Source organism: Acinonyx jubatus, chromosome A1 (genome assembly GCF_027475565.1).
Source record: "Acinonyx jubatus isolate Ajub_Pintada_27869175 chromosome A1, VMU_Ajub_asm_v1.0, whole genome shotgun sequence".
Classification (NCBI taxonomy): Eukaryota; Metazoa; Chordata; class Mammalia; order Carnivora; family Felidae; genus Acinonyx; species Acinonyx jubatus.
Window position 1 is genome coordinate 128,364,972 of NC_069380.1, and position 18,239 is coordinate 128,383,210.

An 18,239-nucleotide genomic window follows, 5' to 3' on the forward strand; every position below is an offset into this window, starting at 1 on the left:
GTTTTTACCACCTTTAGGGTTTCTTTCTTTTTTTTTTTTTTGTTGAGAGTCAACAAAAACAGAAAATGAGCATAAATGAATCCGTATTTCTACTTTATTGAAATACTGGATTCAGTATTGGGAAGAAAAAGGTGATTAAATGAATTTTTCTAGAATTTCAGTTTTTTAGAAATTTAGAGTTTTTTAGACTTCTTTATTGATAATTAAGATGAGCACTATTTCTCTTTTGTTTAATTTTCTGGGATGATTAAGTTATATATAACATGATTTTGAGAGTTCATAGTGGCTTTAATGCGGAGTGTTTGGTTTAGAGTTAACACAATGCATTAGACTATCAGAATTGTGTATGTAATAAGAAGGTGATTCTTGGGCATGTTACTAATCCTAAACTCTGAAACTAAATTATATCATGCCTTTAGTTTGAGTTTCAGCTTGGCTATAACAAATGACACAATCTGCTAATTTAATTTTAATTTGCAAACCGTATTTAACATAAATGCAACAGTATAATGTAATTATAATAAATGATGAATTCTCTTGTTACAGGATGTTGATGCTACAAACCCAAATTATGAAATTATGTGTATGATCAGAGATTTTAGAGGAAGTTTGGATTATAGACCATTAACAACAGCAGATCCTGTAAGATTCGTTATAAACTATTGCTATGGAATTTTTTATGCTGTAAAAGAAAAAAAATTTGATAACCACTTAATTAATATTGGATTTATCTATGTAGTTTTTTCTCTCTTTATGGGTGCACATTCCCCATATTTTAAGGAGAAAATCAAGAAATCATCCACATTTGTGCTTATCTCTCATAATTTGGTTTGTCAGACAGGCTTCCCATAGAGATGTCCTTTTCAGAGCAAATCCTCTCTATCTTTGGCAGGGCAGAACAACAGTTAAAGGAATGATGCTAGAAGACCCATTCTCCTTTCTGACTGTCACTTAAACTTCTATCCCGGTTCCAAGCTTATTTCCTCTTGGGCTGTAGATCCCGCTGTCCTATCAGTTTGCTATTAGTTAATTTGTTATTTTTAAATAAATGTTAGTCTGGCTTTTAACAGTAAATATGGTTGTTTAGAACTGTACCAGTCCAGAAACCTAGCACTTGAAATAAATTCTCATTGTCTTACTACTCAACTACTTTCCTGTTGAAGAATGAGAATTTTTTGGACAGGGAATAGTTTGTGAGTCATTAATACTTAGGAGATAATCCATCTGACCTGGCCTGTACAGAATACCTTGGGTACGTAAAATACATTTTTGTCAGGCTGATGTATTCATAGAGTTGTTATTCATAATACTTTTGTCCCATATATTTTAGTCCTTGCTACCCCTTTAACCTACTACATCTGAAACTCCTACTTTGGGGCAGGGATTGGCAAACTCTTCCTTCAAAGACCCTGATAGTAAAGAATTTGGCTTTGTGAACCAAATGGTCTTTGTCACAACTACTCAATTTTACCTTTGTAGTACAAAAGGAGCCATAGACAATACCTAAACATATAACTGTCTCATTAAAACTTTACAAAAGCCGGTAGTGGCCTGGATTAGCCCTGCAGGCCATACTTTGCTAATCCCCGTGTTACAGATTTAATTATTATTAACAGGCAAGTACTGGGAGCATAAATTTTATGAAAAATATGTGTAAGAATCGACCTATTATAAAATTGTTGAAGTTATTTTGCTCACTAATATTCTGAGAATTGTGTCTATAGTTAGTTATTTTTGTCAACAACTTTCCTTTTAATCAACACGAAAATACATCACTTGGTGGGAAATTGTGCCTTTGTTATATGTAGCATATTTTGTAGTGAGTAAGGCAGCTTCTTAACGTGAGCCTAATGCTACAAAGTGTCCTCTACAAGGTTGTTTACTGTTTACCAAATAAAAAAATAAGCAACTTTCCATTATGCTCAGAATTTTAGAGATCATTGTCTCTTAACTATTAAAATTTGTACTTGCCATTTTGTGTTTTAAACTTATTTATCCTATTTATGCTATGCATCAATTTCTAGAGCCTCTGTAGGAAATAGTGCATAACTGACTTTTTTAGTGTTTTATAACACTGATAAACATTGAAACAAAATATTTTATTTCTAGATTGATGAACATAGAATATGTGTTTGTGTAAGAAAACGACCACTCAATAAAAAAGGTATGATGCTTTTTGAACTCTTAATAAGAGGTTGATTTTGCCCAATTTGTAATTTATTTTGATGATAGCAGAAATTAAATTGGTTCAGAAGAGTTTAATATAAGTCATTTTAAATCATTACGCAGATTTCTATGGTTAGATCTCGATTTGTTACTGCTCTATGAATCATTGCCATTTCTGGTTTTGGCTTCACAGAAATTTAGATTATTTTTACTTGGTTGTTGAAATATTATATCTTATTGAATGGCGTATTTCTGAAATTTTTGTATTTATAGAACTTAATACTTCAATTACATTTCTTTTTGCTTACATTTGTACATCCTAATGCTGTGAAAATTACTGGGCATTCATTTTCATTTATTCTTTTAGAAACTCAAATGAAAGATCTTGATGTAATCACAATCCCCAGTAAAGATGTTGTGATGGTACATGAACCAAAACAAAAAGTAGATTTAACAAGGTACCTAGAAAACCAAACATTTCGTTTTGATTATGCCTTTGATGACTCAGCTCCTAATGAAATGGTTTACAGGTAGGTAAATTTGTTTTAAATAACAGTTTTGTTCTTACACTGTGTATCTGTCACCACCCTGAAACTTAATTGATCTTGGCATATCTCTCAAAAAATATAGCATGCTTTTTTTTAATTCTGAGTTTAAACAAGGTTACATAATAATAATAATGAAGGGCACCTGGGTGACTTAGCTGGTTAAGGCTCTGACTTGCTTTTGGCTCTGGTCAAGATCTCAGGGTTCCAGGGGTGTCTTGGTGGCTCATTTGCTTAAGCATCCGACTTTGGCTCAGGTCATGATCTCATGGTTTGTGAGTTCAAGCCCTGTGTTGGGCTCTCTGCTGGCTCAGAGCATGGAGCCTGCTTTGGATTCTCTGTCTCCCTCTCTCTCTTCCCCTCCCTCGCTTGCCCTCTGTCTCTCTCTCTCTCAAAAATAAATAAACATTAGAAAAAAAAATCTCACGGTTCATGAGTTCAAGCCCCACATCAGGCTCTGCTGTCAGCGCTGTCTCCCTCTCTGTACCCCTCCCCCGTGTGTGTGCTCGCATATGCTCACTCTCTCAAAATGAATAAACTGAAAAGAAAAACAATGATGAATATATTAACACTTGTTCTTTGTAATGCTCACCTGAAATCATGGTTTTTATTATTGGCTAGATACATTTCCTTACACACACACACACACACACACACACACACACATGTTCACATATTCAACTTACAAACAACTCAAACTTGGAAGTATTATACATTGATATCCCAAATTATTAGGCCAAATTTAGATTTTCATATATAGTTTGTAAACACTGCCTTCTAAGAGCAGTGTTCTTTTAAGAGCAGTGTTCTTTCAGTGTATATAGAACTGTCTTGGCAGTTACTTGAATATTTTTTAGTTTATTTATTTATTTTGAGAGCTAGAGAGCATGAGCAGGGGAGGGGAGCAGGGGAGGTCACTTTTAAGAGCAGTGTTCTTTCAGTGTATATAGAATTGTCTTGGCAGTTACTTGAATATTTTTTAGTTTGTTTATTTATTTTGAGAGCGAGAGAGCATGAGCAGGGGAGGGGCAGAGAGAGAATATCCTAAAGAGGCTCCCTGCTGTCAGCACAGAGCCTGAGACCCATGAACCTTGAGATTCATGAACTGAGCCCAAACCAGGAGTCAGACGCTTAACCGACTGGGTGACCCAGGCGCCCCTTGAATGCTTTTTCATTGTCCTTTCATTTTATAAATATGGCTGGAAAACAAAATTTAAGAATTAAGAGTCCTAAGAATTGAAGACTTATAAATGAAATATTATTGAAACCAACTTTATTGGTCCTAAGCCAGTAAACTAGAAGTTCAGTTGCAAAGAGGAGGAAATTAAAGAACCTGTGAACGCTAAATAGTATTATGAAAAATTTGTTTTATAAGGGAGTTATAAGTATAAATTACCTATTTTTTACCTTACTGAGAATGGTCCTCTCCTCACCCCTCACTTCTTTCTCTACTTCCACTCCTGTTTCATAAAATGTCTGTTTGACTTTGTAATTATAAGATATTTTTCTCTGAATATTCTAGGTTTAGTAACCATTCCTTTTTACCTTATATTTGTGCTTCTTAAATTTACCAGTATTGATGCTATCCCCTTTCTTTAACTTTGAGGGAGTGCAAGTTAGGCCTTTTTTTTTTGTCTAATCACTCTGCAGACCCATTTTCTACTTTGGTTTGACCTTTTTATCTTACTCCCTTTTATTCTATACCTTTTTCAGTTTTGTCTTAAAAATAATTGAGCAACTGTATAAAGTGTGCCACATACATTATTTTGAAACCTAAACAATGATTGCAATAATATATTTGAAAAATAACTCAAACCATAATAATTTTGGCATACTTCTCCCGAACTAAGACTATCAACTCCAAACTCAGTGTCTTACAAATATAATTTATATTTACTTAGCCATATTCAAGGAAATCCTGTCACTTTCTGCTTGGGTAGATGGTCTTAAGATAGTTTTGTAGTTTTTCTTCCCTTTTAGTTTTTCTCTGTTGAGATTATCACTCTCTTGATGTGGTTTCTTTTAAAATGTTTTTGCTTTTCTTTGTATAAATGTTACTTGTCTGCCTAATATTTTGATATTTTATTTTTTAAAACTTTCATATTGTCATATATATATAATATATATATTATACATATATATGTATATATGCCCAAGCTTAGCTACTGTCATTTTTTTTCTATCCATTATTGTGACCATTGTTTATTATGGAATTGCTTGAAATTATGCTTTAAAGAGCTTTAAGCAATATTAAGAGGAATTTATTTAAAATTTTTAACATATCAGTGGGCTTAGTTGTAGTCTGACATTTGAGCACATTGATTTGTTAAAATGATTTTGTTTATTAATAAGACTTGATATTTTATTTATTTAATTTAAATATTGACAGCACATTCTGACTAGTGTATTTTATTTCTAAGGTTTACAGCTAGACCACTAGTTGAAACTATATTCGAAAGGGGAATGGCTACATGCTTTGCTTATGGGCAGACTGGAAGTGGAAAAACTCATGTAAGTAATTCATTATAGTTCCATCCTGGTATGAAGCTTGTTTATTTTCCTTATAGCTTAATTCTAAGACCTATTTTTTTTTAAGATTTATTTCTGGAAAATGTCTACTATTTTTTATTTCCTTTTTAACATGTAGACTATGGGAGGTGACTTTTCAGGAAAGAACCAAGATTGTTCTAAAGGAATTTATGCATTAGCAGGTAACTCTTTTTTTGCATATCATTTGTAATATTCTTGAATATTATTCAAATGGCTTTGAAATAAAACATGGAAATATTGTTCAGGACTTGAAGGATAACCATAAAGCTGAACTTACCGTATATTATGTCAGTTTTAGGTTGTCAAACTGCTTGAAAAGAATTGTGAGATTAAGTGTTTGGGACAGAAATCTTGATATTTGTGTCATTTTAATCTGGCATGTTGTTAGAGCTTAGTATTTGTTGTTAGCTGATTTGTGAAAAGCTTCTGTTTGGTGTGGTTGTGGAAATAATCTTACTATGACCACCTATAATTTTATGTTATTTATAAAGATAAATAGTAGCATTCTTTTACTGAACATGAAAGAGAATGGCATCTAGACTCTAAATGTCAAAAAACTATTACTATTTTTTTGTAAAATAATGTTCACTTTAGTCTTTATTGTTATTATTGATCTTGTCATTCTAGGTAAAGATTAACTGATTTTCTCTAAGTACAGAAAATTTGAATTGCTTTTCAAAGATAGTATTTGTAACATCTTAACAATTTTCTCCATGTGAAATTCTTGATAGCTCGAGATGTCTTTTTAATGTTAAAGAAGCCAAACTATAAGAAATTAGAACTTCAAGTATATGCAACCTTTTTTGAAATTTACAGTGGAAAGGTAAGTGGAAACTTAAAAAAGACTCTGATTTGGAGGGGGTGGGGGAGGAGTGTTAAATTGTGGTTTAACATGCATAACATAAGATTTAACATTTTAACCATTTTTTGTGTGTACAGGTTCAGTGGCCTTAAGTACATTCATGTTGTGCAACCCTTGCCACCCCATTTTTATTTTTTTTCAACGTTTTTTTTTGTTTTTGTTTTTGGTTTTTTTTGGGACAGAGAGAGACAGAGCATGAATGGGGGAGGGGCAGAGAGAGAGGGAGACACAGAATCGGAATCAGGCTCCAGGCTCCGAGCCATCAACCCAGAGCCTGACGCGGGGCTCGAACTCACGGACCGCGAGATCGTGACCTGGCTGAAGTCGGACGCTTAACCGACTGCGCCACCCAGGCGCCCCGCCACCCCATTTTTATATATGTTAGAATATTATGTTAACATTTTTTGAGGTTTTTAAAAATTCCCTTTGAAATGCTCAACTTTTCAGTATTGAGAATTATTCTAATTACTATAATTTTCTGAAATTTTTTGGACTCTGATTTTTATAGAATTGATTCTTTTTTTCTTCGAGGCTAGTTTTCTGACTTGGATTTTTTTGAAATAGGTGTTTGACTTGCTAAACAGGAAAACAAAGTTAAGAGTGCTGGAAGATGGAAAACAGCAGGTTCAAGTGGTGGGATTACAGGAACGGGAAGTCAAATGTGTTGAAGACGTACTGAAACTCATTGACATAGGCAATAGTTGCAGGTAACTTATTTTAATTAAGGGCAACTTAATCTCTTAATCAGTTTTAGATACTTGGGGTTTCTAAACAAAGCAAAGGTGTTATTCAGTGCCTCTTGGCAGTAAAAATTTGTTCATAAAAACTTTTACTGTTACTTGTAACTCTGAGTGACATCTACTATATTGGTAATCATACTACAAGTATACTAGAAGTGTGCCAGATTAAATTGTATGAATCCAGTTGTATCGAAGTGTTGTAACTCAGATTGTCTTCATTTGTATTTAAATGATGAGAACTGGATAGTTTTTTCTTGCTTTTTAGTGAAAATACTCTGGTTTGAAACATAAACTAAAAGGGTTTTTGTATGTAAAATATACTTAATCACATTGTAGGACATCCGGTCAAACATCTGCAAATGCACATTCATCTCGGAGCCATGCAGTGTTTCAGATCATTCTTAGAAGGAAAGGAAAACTACATGGCAAATTTTCTCTCATTGACTTGGCTGGAAATGAACGAGGAGCTGATACTTCCAGTGCAGACAGGCAAACCAGGCTTGAAGGTGCTGAAATTAATAAAAGCCTTTTAGCACTCAAGGTAAATAAAATGCATTTAATTGTGAAAAGTCTTTTGCTTTTGACTTTAATTTTGTTTAGAGTATCTAGAAAATGATAGCACTTGTAACATCTAATAAGAGAAGTTATCAAAATTTACTTATGTTTACAGTTCTTGATTTACATTGTGCTCAGAAATTTTCTTTACACATACTCTTTTTTTTTAGAGTGAATAGAGGACCAATTTTGAGCCTACTTAGGGAGGTTCCATAGGGCTTTAGTCAGTCATACTGTCTTAGAAGAAGACAAGGAACTGCAAAACTCAGCTAAGAAATAATGTCTCAGGAAAATGTGGAATGACTTTCAGAGAGGGGGGGGGGGAGTGTTACATCTGTTCCTTGACTACAAAAGGAAGGATTGAAAAGACTACAAAAACATTGTTTTTTCTTTTGTAGTGCCACTTTCAAAGTTTAGCTTTTTATCCTATTGTCTATTACTTCTAAATAGTAGTCATAGTCTCCAGAAGAATCTTTTGGAATGATAAGTACTTTATTGTTGTTGTTGTTTAATTTTATTTTCTTGATTTAAGATTTATGGGACCATCTTTACTGTGCTGTAAACCTGTTAGTAGGGTTTCCAGAGCTGATCAGATCTTAAATGTTAGGGTTGTAGTAAAAGATCTTTTAAATATATTAGTTAAGATTACTCTTTATAAGAAGCCTAACCTGTGAAACTTGCTTTCTTAATTGGCAGGAGTGCATCAGAGCCTTAGGTAGAAATAAACCTCATACTCCTTTCAGAGCAAGTAAACTCACTCAGGTGTTAAGAGATTCATTCATAGGTGAAAATTCTCGTACCTGCATGGTAAGTTTATGTTTGTTTTTGTTTGTTTTGTTTTAATTCTGAATAATGAATAACTCACACTATCTGTGGAAAGATTATAATGCACATTAATAACAAACATTTAAATCCTTCTATTGTGAGAGATACAGTGATACTTAAGATGTGGTCCCTGCCAGTCTGATAGAGAGGATTATATTGCAGTTATAATGCATTCCACTAATTCCAACATCTGAGTCTTCTTGAGGTTGGTCTTCGTTGATTTTTATTTTCCTTGAGTATGAGTCACACTTTTCTGTTTCTTAGTATGTCTGCTAATTTTGGGTTCTATCATTTTCACTATGAATAAATACCTTAATGAACACTCTGGATATTCATATCTTCTAAAGATTATTGAGTTTTTTGTTATTTTAGCCAGAAGTGAACTTACTTGAACTTCAAATTCTTGTCTCCCCTGCCGGGGGCATCAAATGAAATAGAAACCTGTTTAGTTCTTTTAGACTTAGCTATGTTGCTTAGTGGAAGCCTTGTGTATGCCTGCGTCACGGGTCAGCCAGAGATTTGGGGCAGTTTATATGTAGAGTTTCTGGTTGTCAAGATTACCTCCCTGCATGGTTATCTCCCTATTCTGGGACAAATCTCACTTTCTAGCTGCTATAGTTCTACCTCCAAACTCTGTCTTTTAATTTAACCTGTGAAATTTCAAGTTTCTAATGCAGTTGTAGTTACCCTGTGTGGGAGCAGCAGGGCTTGCCCTTGGGCGGAAAAGCTGATGTGTGGAGGTGGGGAGGGAGGATGGGAACACTCAGTGCTATTCCTTTCTAGGTGTTGACCTCTATTTTCTGCCTGATTTAAATTATTTTTCTAGTATTTTCAGAGAGTTGTTTGTATTTTATATGGTTTATAATTATCATCTGATTATGGGTGTGATATAGCAAATTATTTTGGAGTTTAGATATCATAAGTGTTTTCTTTGTTTAGTAACTATTTTAAGATTAGATCTTAATAAGCTATATGTTGATATTATTGTCTTCATCATTTATAAAATTTTCTTTACCTTTGCATTTTTCTCCCATAGATTGCCACAATCTCTCCAGGAATGGCATCTTGTGAAAATACTCTTAATACATTAAGATATGCAAATAGGTATGAAAAATAGTTATTCAGTTTCAAATTTGAGGGGAGTAGAGCAGTATTTAGTTTGACTTAATATCTGATGGGATAAATTGTATTACATTTTACAGTTTTTAAAAATTTTTTGCATGTACATTAAGATGGTATATAGAGTCCTTTGGTCAAATTCTGAAAGTAAATGGAAATGTGTAATTTGGAAAGAGATTTGGATTTTTAGTACAATTGGTCTTTCTTTCAAGAACATGATTACATTTTTATGTTTCACCAAGTTATATTTCATATTATTTTACAACATCTAAATCACGCAAATTTTTCGTATTAAGTGAGTCTGAGGGGACTGGTCTGGTCTGTGTTTCTGAAATTGTTTTTTCTGTATGCTAAAAATTATTTCTGACAATATTAACTGTTTTACATGGTGGAATCTAGAGGTTGAGTAAGTAATGATAGCACATTTCTTTCTGATGTTCTATATGAGTTACATTTTATTATTCATGTAATTAGTATTACATACTTTAATGGGCAATGGCATTATTACAAATGAAAGGACAGAAAGCATTATAGAGTTTAATTAATTTATTCTTTATAGTCATGAAATGCCCTTGGAACTTTGGATTATGATGGGCATATTTATATTTGTTTCATAAATTCCTCCCATTGCTCTTGTTTTGAAAAAATGACTATGTATATAGTTTTAAATTTCTATTATCACATATTGCATTTGTGATTTTAATTTTTAGAGATCAGATTCCTTTTTGTATTCCATTTCTACTGTGGACATTCTTTGAATTTTGCTGAACCACAAGTATTTGTCCCCGTTTCTTTATTTTAATTGCTATGGAAATTTTGTTTTTAATCTTTTTTAAAAATGGGAAATATGTACACAGAAAAGGGCCAAAAACATAAGTGAATAATCTAATATTTATAAAATGAAAATTCTTATCATCAGGTTGAAATAGAATGTTTCTACCTCTCTAGAAAGTTCCTCATATGTTCCCTCCTGATTACAAATCCTGAATAACATGTCCAAATCCATTAACCTCTACCCCAAGATAGACATTGCCTTGATTTCTGTGGCCTAATTTTCTGGTTTTTCTTTCTTTTTAAAAATTGTTTAACTGCCTATGACTGTATCCGTGAAAATATACATAGGTAGCTATCTATATTTGAACATTACATAAATGGAATCATACCCTTTGTTCATTTGTAACTTGTTTTGTTCTTTTTCTTTGTTCTTTTTCTTTGTTCTTTTCTTGTTCTTTGTTCTTTTGTAACTTGTAACTCTTTTGTTTCAACTGAAGAGATTTTTCAAAATGATGGTAAAAACTGTTGGAAAATATAAGCCTGTTGACATTTTATAAAAAGATAGTAAGATAAAATAACTTCTTTTAAAAATATAATGGATTATTATTCCTGAATGTAAGCCCTTAAAAACTTTAAATTATGGGCTCTGAACTGCAAACATTTATAGTCCTTTTAATTGATTTTTATAATGAACACTTGTAGTATGTAGGGTTTTAATCATTAATTTTAAATGCTTCTTATTTCAAAAGTGTTCATGGGAGAGATGAGAAACAGCTTAGTATAGCAGAATATTACCATGTTGTAGGATTAAAACAAACAAAAATCTCCATGTCTTCAGACTTCAAACTGCACAGGACTCTCCCTAAGGTGAAAATGTTATATCTGGCCATGTCTCTAGTTCATTTAGGTCCTAGTAAATGTTTTAATTTGTTATCCTGTAGTGTAATTTATCTGCAACGTGACTAACCACCTGGGACAAATAATTCTGTCTTTTCTTTCTAAATCTCTAGGAATAAAGACTTTTCAACCTCCCTTGATAGCTCATTTGAGGAATATGATTCCTGCATAGAATATTTCCTGTTTGAGTTGGGCAAGAGGTCTTGGAGTAGAGGAAAATATTAGGCCATTAGGGTAATCTAAATTAGGAGATTCTGAAAGAATCCTAAATGAAAGAATCCTAAATGGAATTGGGAGCAAAAAGAGTTACGTCACAGTTAGAAATTTAGTCAGTCTTTGTTGTAAATAAATTTTCCAAAGTGACCATAAAGGATGAAGGGCAGCAGAATCCCATATTGAACCTTTGACAGCAGACATTACCAATAGGTTAAAGGAAGATTGTAAGTAGAAGAAATAGTTAGTTTCATCTACATGATATTATTAGTTTGATCTGTGTGACTGTTTATGACAGTTATGTTATGATTTAGATGAAACCTAAAAGAAATAATGAGAAAAACAGATGGTTAGTATATTGGATTTTTAAATAACATAATGTTTGTACTCAGAGCTAGGTTTGAACCTCACTTATGCCACAGTCTCATTGAATAACCTTGGGTAAGATACTTTATTTATGAACCAATGTCTCATCTCTGAAATGGCAAAAATAGTATCGCAAGATTGTTGTAAGAATTAAATAATAAAGTGACTAAAATTTACTAATTGTAGTATCTAACATGTACGAAGTACTTAATAAATATTGCTTACTGTTATGAAATGGGATTGGCCTGAAGGGGACATAGGGAATAACAAATATGGGGTCAGAAAAGCTGTAATTTGGTTAAATATAACCATTAGAAACATTAACAAAAGCAATTTAAATTCCATTGCTAAATAGCCTTTTTTTTTTTAAGTTTTTTTAAGTTTATTTGAGAGAGAGAGAGAGAGAGAGGGAGAGTGTGTATGTGATCAGGGAAGGGGCAGGGAGAGGGAGAAAGAATCCCAAGCAGGCTCCACACCATCAGTGCAGAGCCTTACATTGGGCTTGATCTCACAAACTGTGAGATCATGGCCTGAGCTGAAATCGAGTGGGGCACTCAACTACTTAAGCCACCCGGGCGCTTCTAAATAGGCTTTTTCTTAACCAGGGTTCTTCATCTGAACCAAACACAGAAGATTATTTGAATGACTGCTCTCTCGGTTTGTACCAAGGATGGGTTATAGCTAATACCATTCTAAATGCATAAGAAAGAAGTTAATTCATTACAAACAGTGGATGCCATTAGGACTTAATCCTCTTGTGTTCTGTTTTAAAAGACTGCAAGAGTATTGAGGGCTCGTTAATGCTGATATAATATTTGTGGTATTGACTGCACAAGGAAATTTGATTAAGTAGTCAATAGGACAGAGAGACTCAAAACCTTAAAATTGATTATTTTTTCATTATTCTAGGTGCAATAAGTCAAAACAATGTTGATCTCTTTTTCTAAATGAATTAAACTGAATACTGAATGAAAACTTGAAATGTGCATTGCTGTCTGTATAAGAGCATTTTCTTTTAATTTGTTGCTGTTTTGGTGCTGCAGAGTAAAGGAGTTTGGAATTAGTCCATCAGACATTCCCTTCTCACAGGGTAGTGGCAGTCGCCCCGATCTCTCTCCTTCTTATGAGTATGACGACTTTTCTCCTTCGATTACCAGGTCTACTTCCCTTCTATGCATAAGATATTTGTTATAATAGTTTCTTTTGAATTGCATTACATATAAATATTTCATTTATACTTCTTTTGTTCTGAGCCATTTTATTTTTCATTTTCATTTCATTTGGCAGGTGATGGTTGTACTGCATGATCTTCATTTTTGTGTACTTTATTAATTTATTTGCTTTAAAGTATTGATGTAGAATTCAGGCTTCCTATTTCCCCTCATATTTTTAAGGATGATGTCATCTTTGCATATTTACAGTTGAGAGATAAACTGTCTCATTTAAAGTGAGAAGTTTACCTTTATTTCCTATGTTCTTATAAATTTCCTTGACTCCAAGGAAATAACAAGGATCCTCTTGCTTTAGAACATGTACCCTCCCACTGTGTAAATTGAAGTATAATCGGTAAACATTTTTTTAAACGATAGAAGTTTAGAAATATGATTATTTTACATGTAGCTCTTAATAGAGCATTATAACAACTAAAAAGTATGCAAAGTGTATTCTCTGATTTTGGCAGTAATCCATTTATTAAAAGTGCATTTTTCTGTTTATATAATTCAATTGCAAAAAGTTTCTTTTTACTTTGAAATACTGAATTTACTTACTTAGCTAATTATCATTTATTACGTACAATAATTATATTTGAAATAATTGTAAAGTTACCGCAGTAAATTCTGAAAGTTAAATAGCCAAACATCCCTTTGGTCTTCCTGCAGATTTCAGGTAAACTTGATCTGGAAAGCTGACATCATCAGTCTTAACATGTTTAATTGAATTCCCTTTTTATTGAATAGGTTGGCATTTTCTTATTCCTCTGCGTGTGTCTTTGTTAATTTTAGGTACCTCTTATGTGTTTATAGGGTGAAAGAATTGACTGTGGATCCAACTGCTGCTGGTGATGTCCGTCCAATAATGCACCATCCACCCAATCAGATTGATGACTTAGAGGCACAGTGGGGTGTAGGGAGTTCCCCTCAGAGAGATGATCTAAAACTTCTTTGTGAGCAAAATGTGAGTGACAATATAGTTATAACTATCTGTTTTTAGTTCGTTTCATCAGTAGCAGAACTTAATAATTGAAAACTACTGTCTAAGTCAGGGGTCAGCAGACTGACAGCCTCTGGGCCAGCCATCTGTTTTTTACAAATAAAGTTTTACTTAATTGTGGCCAATGCTTATTCATTTACAAGTTGACTGGCTGCTTTCTTAGTACAAAAGCAGTGACAAAGACTATAACGCTCAAAGGCCCAAAATAGGTACTGTCTGGCCCTTGAAAAAGTTTGCAGACTCCTGGGGTGCCTGGGTGGCTAGTCAGTAAGCTACTGACTCTTGACTGACTCTTGATTTCTGCTCATGTCATGGGTTTCATGAAGGGTTTGAGCCCTGCATTGGGCTCTGCCCTGGCAGCTTGGAGCCTGCTTGGGATCCTCTCTCTCCCTCTCTCTCCCTCTCTCTCTGCCTGTCTTCTCACACTGTCTCTGTCTCTCTCAAAATAAATAAGCTTAAAACAAAGTTTGCTGACCTCTGATCTAAACTATTATTTTTTTCAGATTTTATATCATTATTAAAATTCGGGGATTTTAAAACTAACACAGGGAAAAAAGCAAATTTAAGAATTATGCATACCATATATTATACATACAGCTTAAAAACAAAATTAACTCGGACACATGCATGTATATTAAAAGGATACCATGGGCTGTATCAGAAGTCAAACATGGAAAAATGCTAATAACATTTGTTAAATATGGTTGTATTCTATATGTTTGAAATGTCTAGTGACATTTCATAATTTAACATATGATTCCCAATTACTCAAAAAATTATATCCCCTATTTTATAAGGACTACGAGGTATATTAAAAAGTAACAGAAAAGCACAACACACAGTTTCACATAATTACTTTAACATATTGAGGGGATTCCTTTATGTGAGATGTGAAAGTTTATATAATTAACTTCTAAAGAATTTTAATTATTTAAATATTTTAAAATTGCGTTTTAAATAATTTTTTAAAACTTCATTTTTAAAAATTATATAGTTTTATACCCTTTTTTTCTCAGTAAGAATCTTATAGTAATATTTTGTCATGATAAAAAGTGGCATTTACTAATTTCTTACTACATGACTTACATTTGGTAAGCATTTTATTTATCATCTGATGTAATCCTTAGAATTTGATGTGATAGGTACCATAATTATCTGCTTTTTAACTGATTTTCTAAAAGGTGAAGGAAGTCAACTAAGATCATACATATAGTAAGTGCTAAAGCCACAACTGAAATCTCCATATTTCTTATGTGAGAGCCACATCTTAGGTCCACTAAATGTATTGCTAGCCGCAATAATAAAATACTCTTTGGAAATTATATAACTTTAAGTTAATGTTTTTATACTTTTTAACTCAAGTCCACAATATTCTAGAGCAACAAATGGGCATACTACTTTTTGTTATGTTGTTCCAAATTATTGTCTGTTAATAATGAAGGGCTTAATGTAGTGGTCCTCAACTAGGAGTGACTTGACCCCCTAGGGAAAAATGTGTGGAGACATTTTTAGTTGTCGCATCTATTGGGTAGAGGTCAGGGATGCTATTAAACATCATACAAGGTATAAGACAGTCTTCCCTCGAACCCCAAATGTCAGTGGTGCCAAAATTGAGAAACTGGTTTAAAAGTAAGAGTTCTAAACTTTGAACCATAGAAAATAAAGAACTGAAAATGAGATTCTGACCGTAGTCTATCCCCCATCTCCAAAAGTTTTGAAGCAAAAGTATAGTTGCTTTTAGAATTCTTAACACAAACCATGTATTATACTTAGATATGGTGCCTTTTACGGATGTAGAAAGCCAGAACAAGATAGGCCCCCTCTGTAGCAGACCTTTTCTGTTTTATTCTTACATCTTTTGGGTTGGGTCTTTGTAGGTCTTTAATTTGGAGACGCTGGCTAGATGACAAGAACTGATCCAGAGGTTTTTAAGCATAATATCATGAGTTCTTGCATTCTCCTCCATATTTGAGAGAGTGTGAGTTTTGCCACCCCTAGGAAACTTTGAATTTTGCCACCCCTGGGAAACTACCTTGAGGTGGTTCAGAATTAGTTTTTAGTTAAGTATTGGTACATGTGCATGTTAAGTTTTAACAAGGTAAATTAAAATGGGATAGTGTCTAAGACTTGCCTTAGAGATAAAACCGACACAAGTACACAAACTAGAAGATAATAAAGTGCATTAGAATTCCAGAAATAGTTGCACAAACAAAAGTCTTCTAAGACTGCAGGGAAATGAGAGGAACTTGAACAGTATTTTAAAGCAAAGGAAAGAAGACATTCTGGGCTTTAAAGGGAGGTGGGCAGGTAAAATGAGTAAAGTTGGTTGAGTGTGTTTATTGGAGAGAGAGAGGGAGTGAGGGAAAGAATAATGCCTGAATGTCTTAATGAAAACAGATGCCTGTTTCCCAAAGAGAAGATAAAAAGGTCATTGGCTAACTTGAATGTATAAACTTGTAGTGATGGTAGCATACGATGAAAGAGTCACATGTCTCTTTATAATATTTAACCAAAATATGTACATGTTTAGAATTGTGTATTTTGTTTGAAAAACATTGCTTTTTCTACTTACAGTTTATAAAGTGATTTTAAGTAAACCTTGTCCCTAAAGCCACATTTTGAGGAAATAAATCATTAGACATTGGGGTTGGGAAAGAAGCTCACAAAGAAAGCGAGGCTAGAGAAGTTTTCACTTGATGTAGGATCAAAATAGGAATATGTTATATTTATGTATGTGGATTTTTTGTTGATGAGGTAAAGTTGTCATTTGTCGGTTAAGATTTCTCTAAAAACTGGAAGCACGTTATATGGTGTAACTCAGAAATTAAGACTGAGTAAGAGTTGAGACCTTCCAAAACACTAATTTGATAGTCACAGTCATGAAAGACATTATCTTGAAATCTCTTTTCTGGTGGAAAGATGTATAAGACATACCTATGATTTAAATTGTTAGTGAAAATTAAACAATATTGAAGAAATATTTCAGCATCTTTATTGCTTTCAATAAATGTATTTTTGAAAAGTTGCGCTGTTCCAAAAGAGATTGCCTTTTTAGGGTAATTCTGCAGTAAAGTCTGTGCTAAATGAAAATTATCTCTTACTTAATATGCTTAAATATGGGGTATCTTATTGTGGCTTTGCCTTTTATATTATATTTTCATAGTCTTTATCTTTCAAACCTCCTCAATTTCTAAATGGCATTTTTATAAGTGACCTAGAAAAACTATTTTTTTGTAACATTTAAAATGTAAAGTCCTAATTTTTAAAACTGTGTTCATCTTAAGGAAGAAGAGGTTTCCCCCCAATTGTTTACTTTCCACGAAGCCGTCTCACAAATGGTAGAAATGGAAGAACAAGTTGTAGAAGATCACAGGGCAGTGTTCCAGGTAAAGTTAAGACAGGACCTTACATCAAAATGTTTCTGTAGGGAAATTAACTAAAAACTTTCATAATACTTCGAATATCACACCAATCTAAAAATATACTTATTGTGTGTATGTGTATTTGTGGGATATATGACACAGGATATTTTGAACAGAATGATGGATGGTTACAATGTTTATTTTGCACTATGGTGAAAGAATCTGGTTTATTTACTACTGTTCTGTTTTATTTGCTTTCTTTAGTTGTCCATTTTTAGAGAAGGGTTGAACTTCTTCCCTCCACTATCCTTTTCTCTCTTGTTAGGTCAGTTTATTTGACAGCAGTAAGAAAAACTTCTAAGGGTTATCAGAGTAGTTGAGGAAATACCTTTCTTTGATTGCTTTAGGAGAGGTAGGGTTTCTGTCAGTGGCAGATGAGTAAGGGGTGTTAAATCCTTGCCTGTCACAGCAACTCCTGACGTATTCATCCCATTGTGTTCAGCCAGTGAAAAGCACGTTTACTTGATGATTTCCCTCTTGATCCCCCTATTGCCTTTTTTAACAAGAAAATATCCTAGAGGGTGATACTTACAAGGAAGCGTAGATAAAGTTTGGATATCATTATGGAAACTATAAATATGTTCTGAGAAAAAAGTGAACAATAGCTCAGTCTTTCTTTTGACCTGTGTTCTTTCTCTGATGTTGAAGAGATATTAACATGACTCAGCTGTAGACCATTTGAGCACCTGGATGAAAGGCTTAAAATATAAGTGAACTATTAATTTTATAAATTGAGAATAGGATGTACATGCATTGAAACTGTTACAGTTTTAGTCAAACTCTTACTATGAGAATCTATTTAAAGGCCTAGATGTTTAGATTAAATCAAGAAAGGACACTTGTAATTTAAGAAATTTGTGTCCTTTTGGAGCAAGGTGTCTGTCAAAAAAAAAGACCATCGTTTCCCACTCTGCCATTTTATGGTGAAGTCTAAAAAGTTCTTTGCTCTTTGGCAGAACTGGATGTTTTGAGTTTCAGTCCAGTATTCTTTTTA

General features: G+C 33.3%; 1 protein-coding gene across 4 annotated transcripts in view; it reads left to right on the forward strand.

The window, feature by feature from the left end:
- The window catches only part of KIF2A (kinesin family member 2A), a 66,436-nt gene that overhangs the window by 39,526 nt on the left and 8,671 nt on the right, over window positions 1–18,239 (forward strand). For 2 of the 4 annotated variants that reach the window (XM_027041212.2, XM_027041220.2), the window contains exons 7-19: window positions 547–642; window positions 2,110–2,164; window positions 2,534–2,696; window positions 5,132–5,222; window positions 5,359–5,422; window positions 5,993–6,084; window positions 6,688–6,830; window positions 7,200–7,404; window positions 8,115–8,225; window positions 9,280–9,347; window positions 12,656–12,769; window positions 13,637–13,787; window positions 17,108–17,209. In XM_027041212.2, the coding sequence (XP_026897013.1) occupies window positions 547–642; window positions 2,110–2,164; window positions 2,534–2,696; window positions 5,132–5,222; window positions 5,359–5,422; window positions 5,993–6,084; window positions 6,688–6,830; window positions 7,200–7,404; window positions 8,115–8,225; window positions 9,280–9,347; window positions 12,656–12,769; window positions 13,637–13,787; window positions 17,108–17,209 (1,455 nt within the window). The remainder of the gene's footprint in view (window positions 1–546; window positions 643–2,109; window positions 2,165–2,533; window positions 2,697–5,131; window positions 5,223–5,358; window positions 5,423–5,992; window positions 6,085–6,687; window positions 6,831–7,199; window positions 7,405–8,114; window positions 8,226–9,279; window positions 9,348–12,655; window positions 12,770–13,636; window positions 13,788–17,107; window positions 17,210–18,239) is intronic. The other 2 variants (XM_027041226.2, XM_027041228.2) reach the window with 1 other exon arrangement.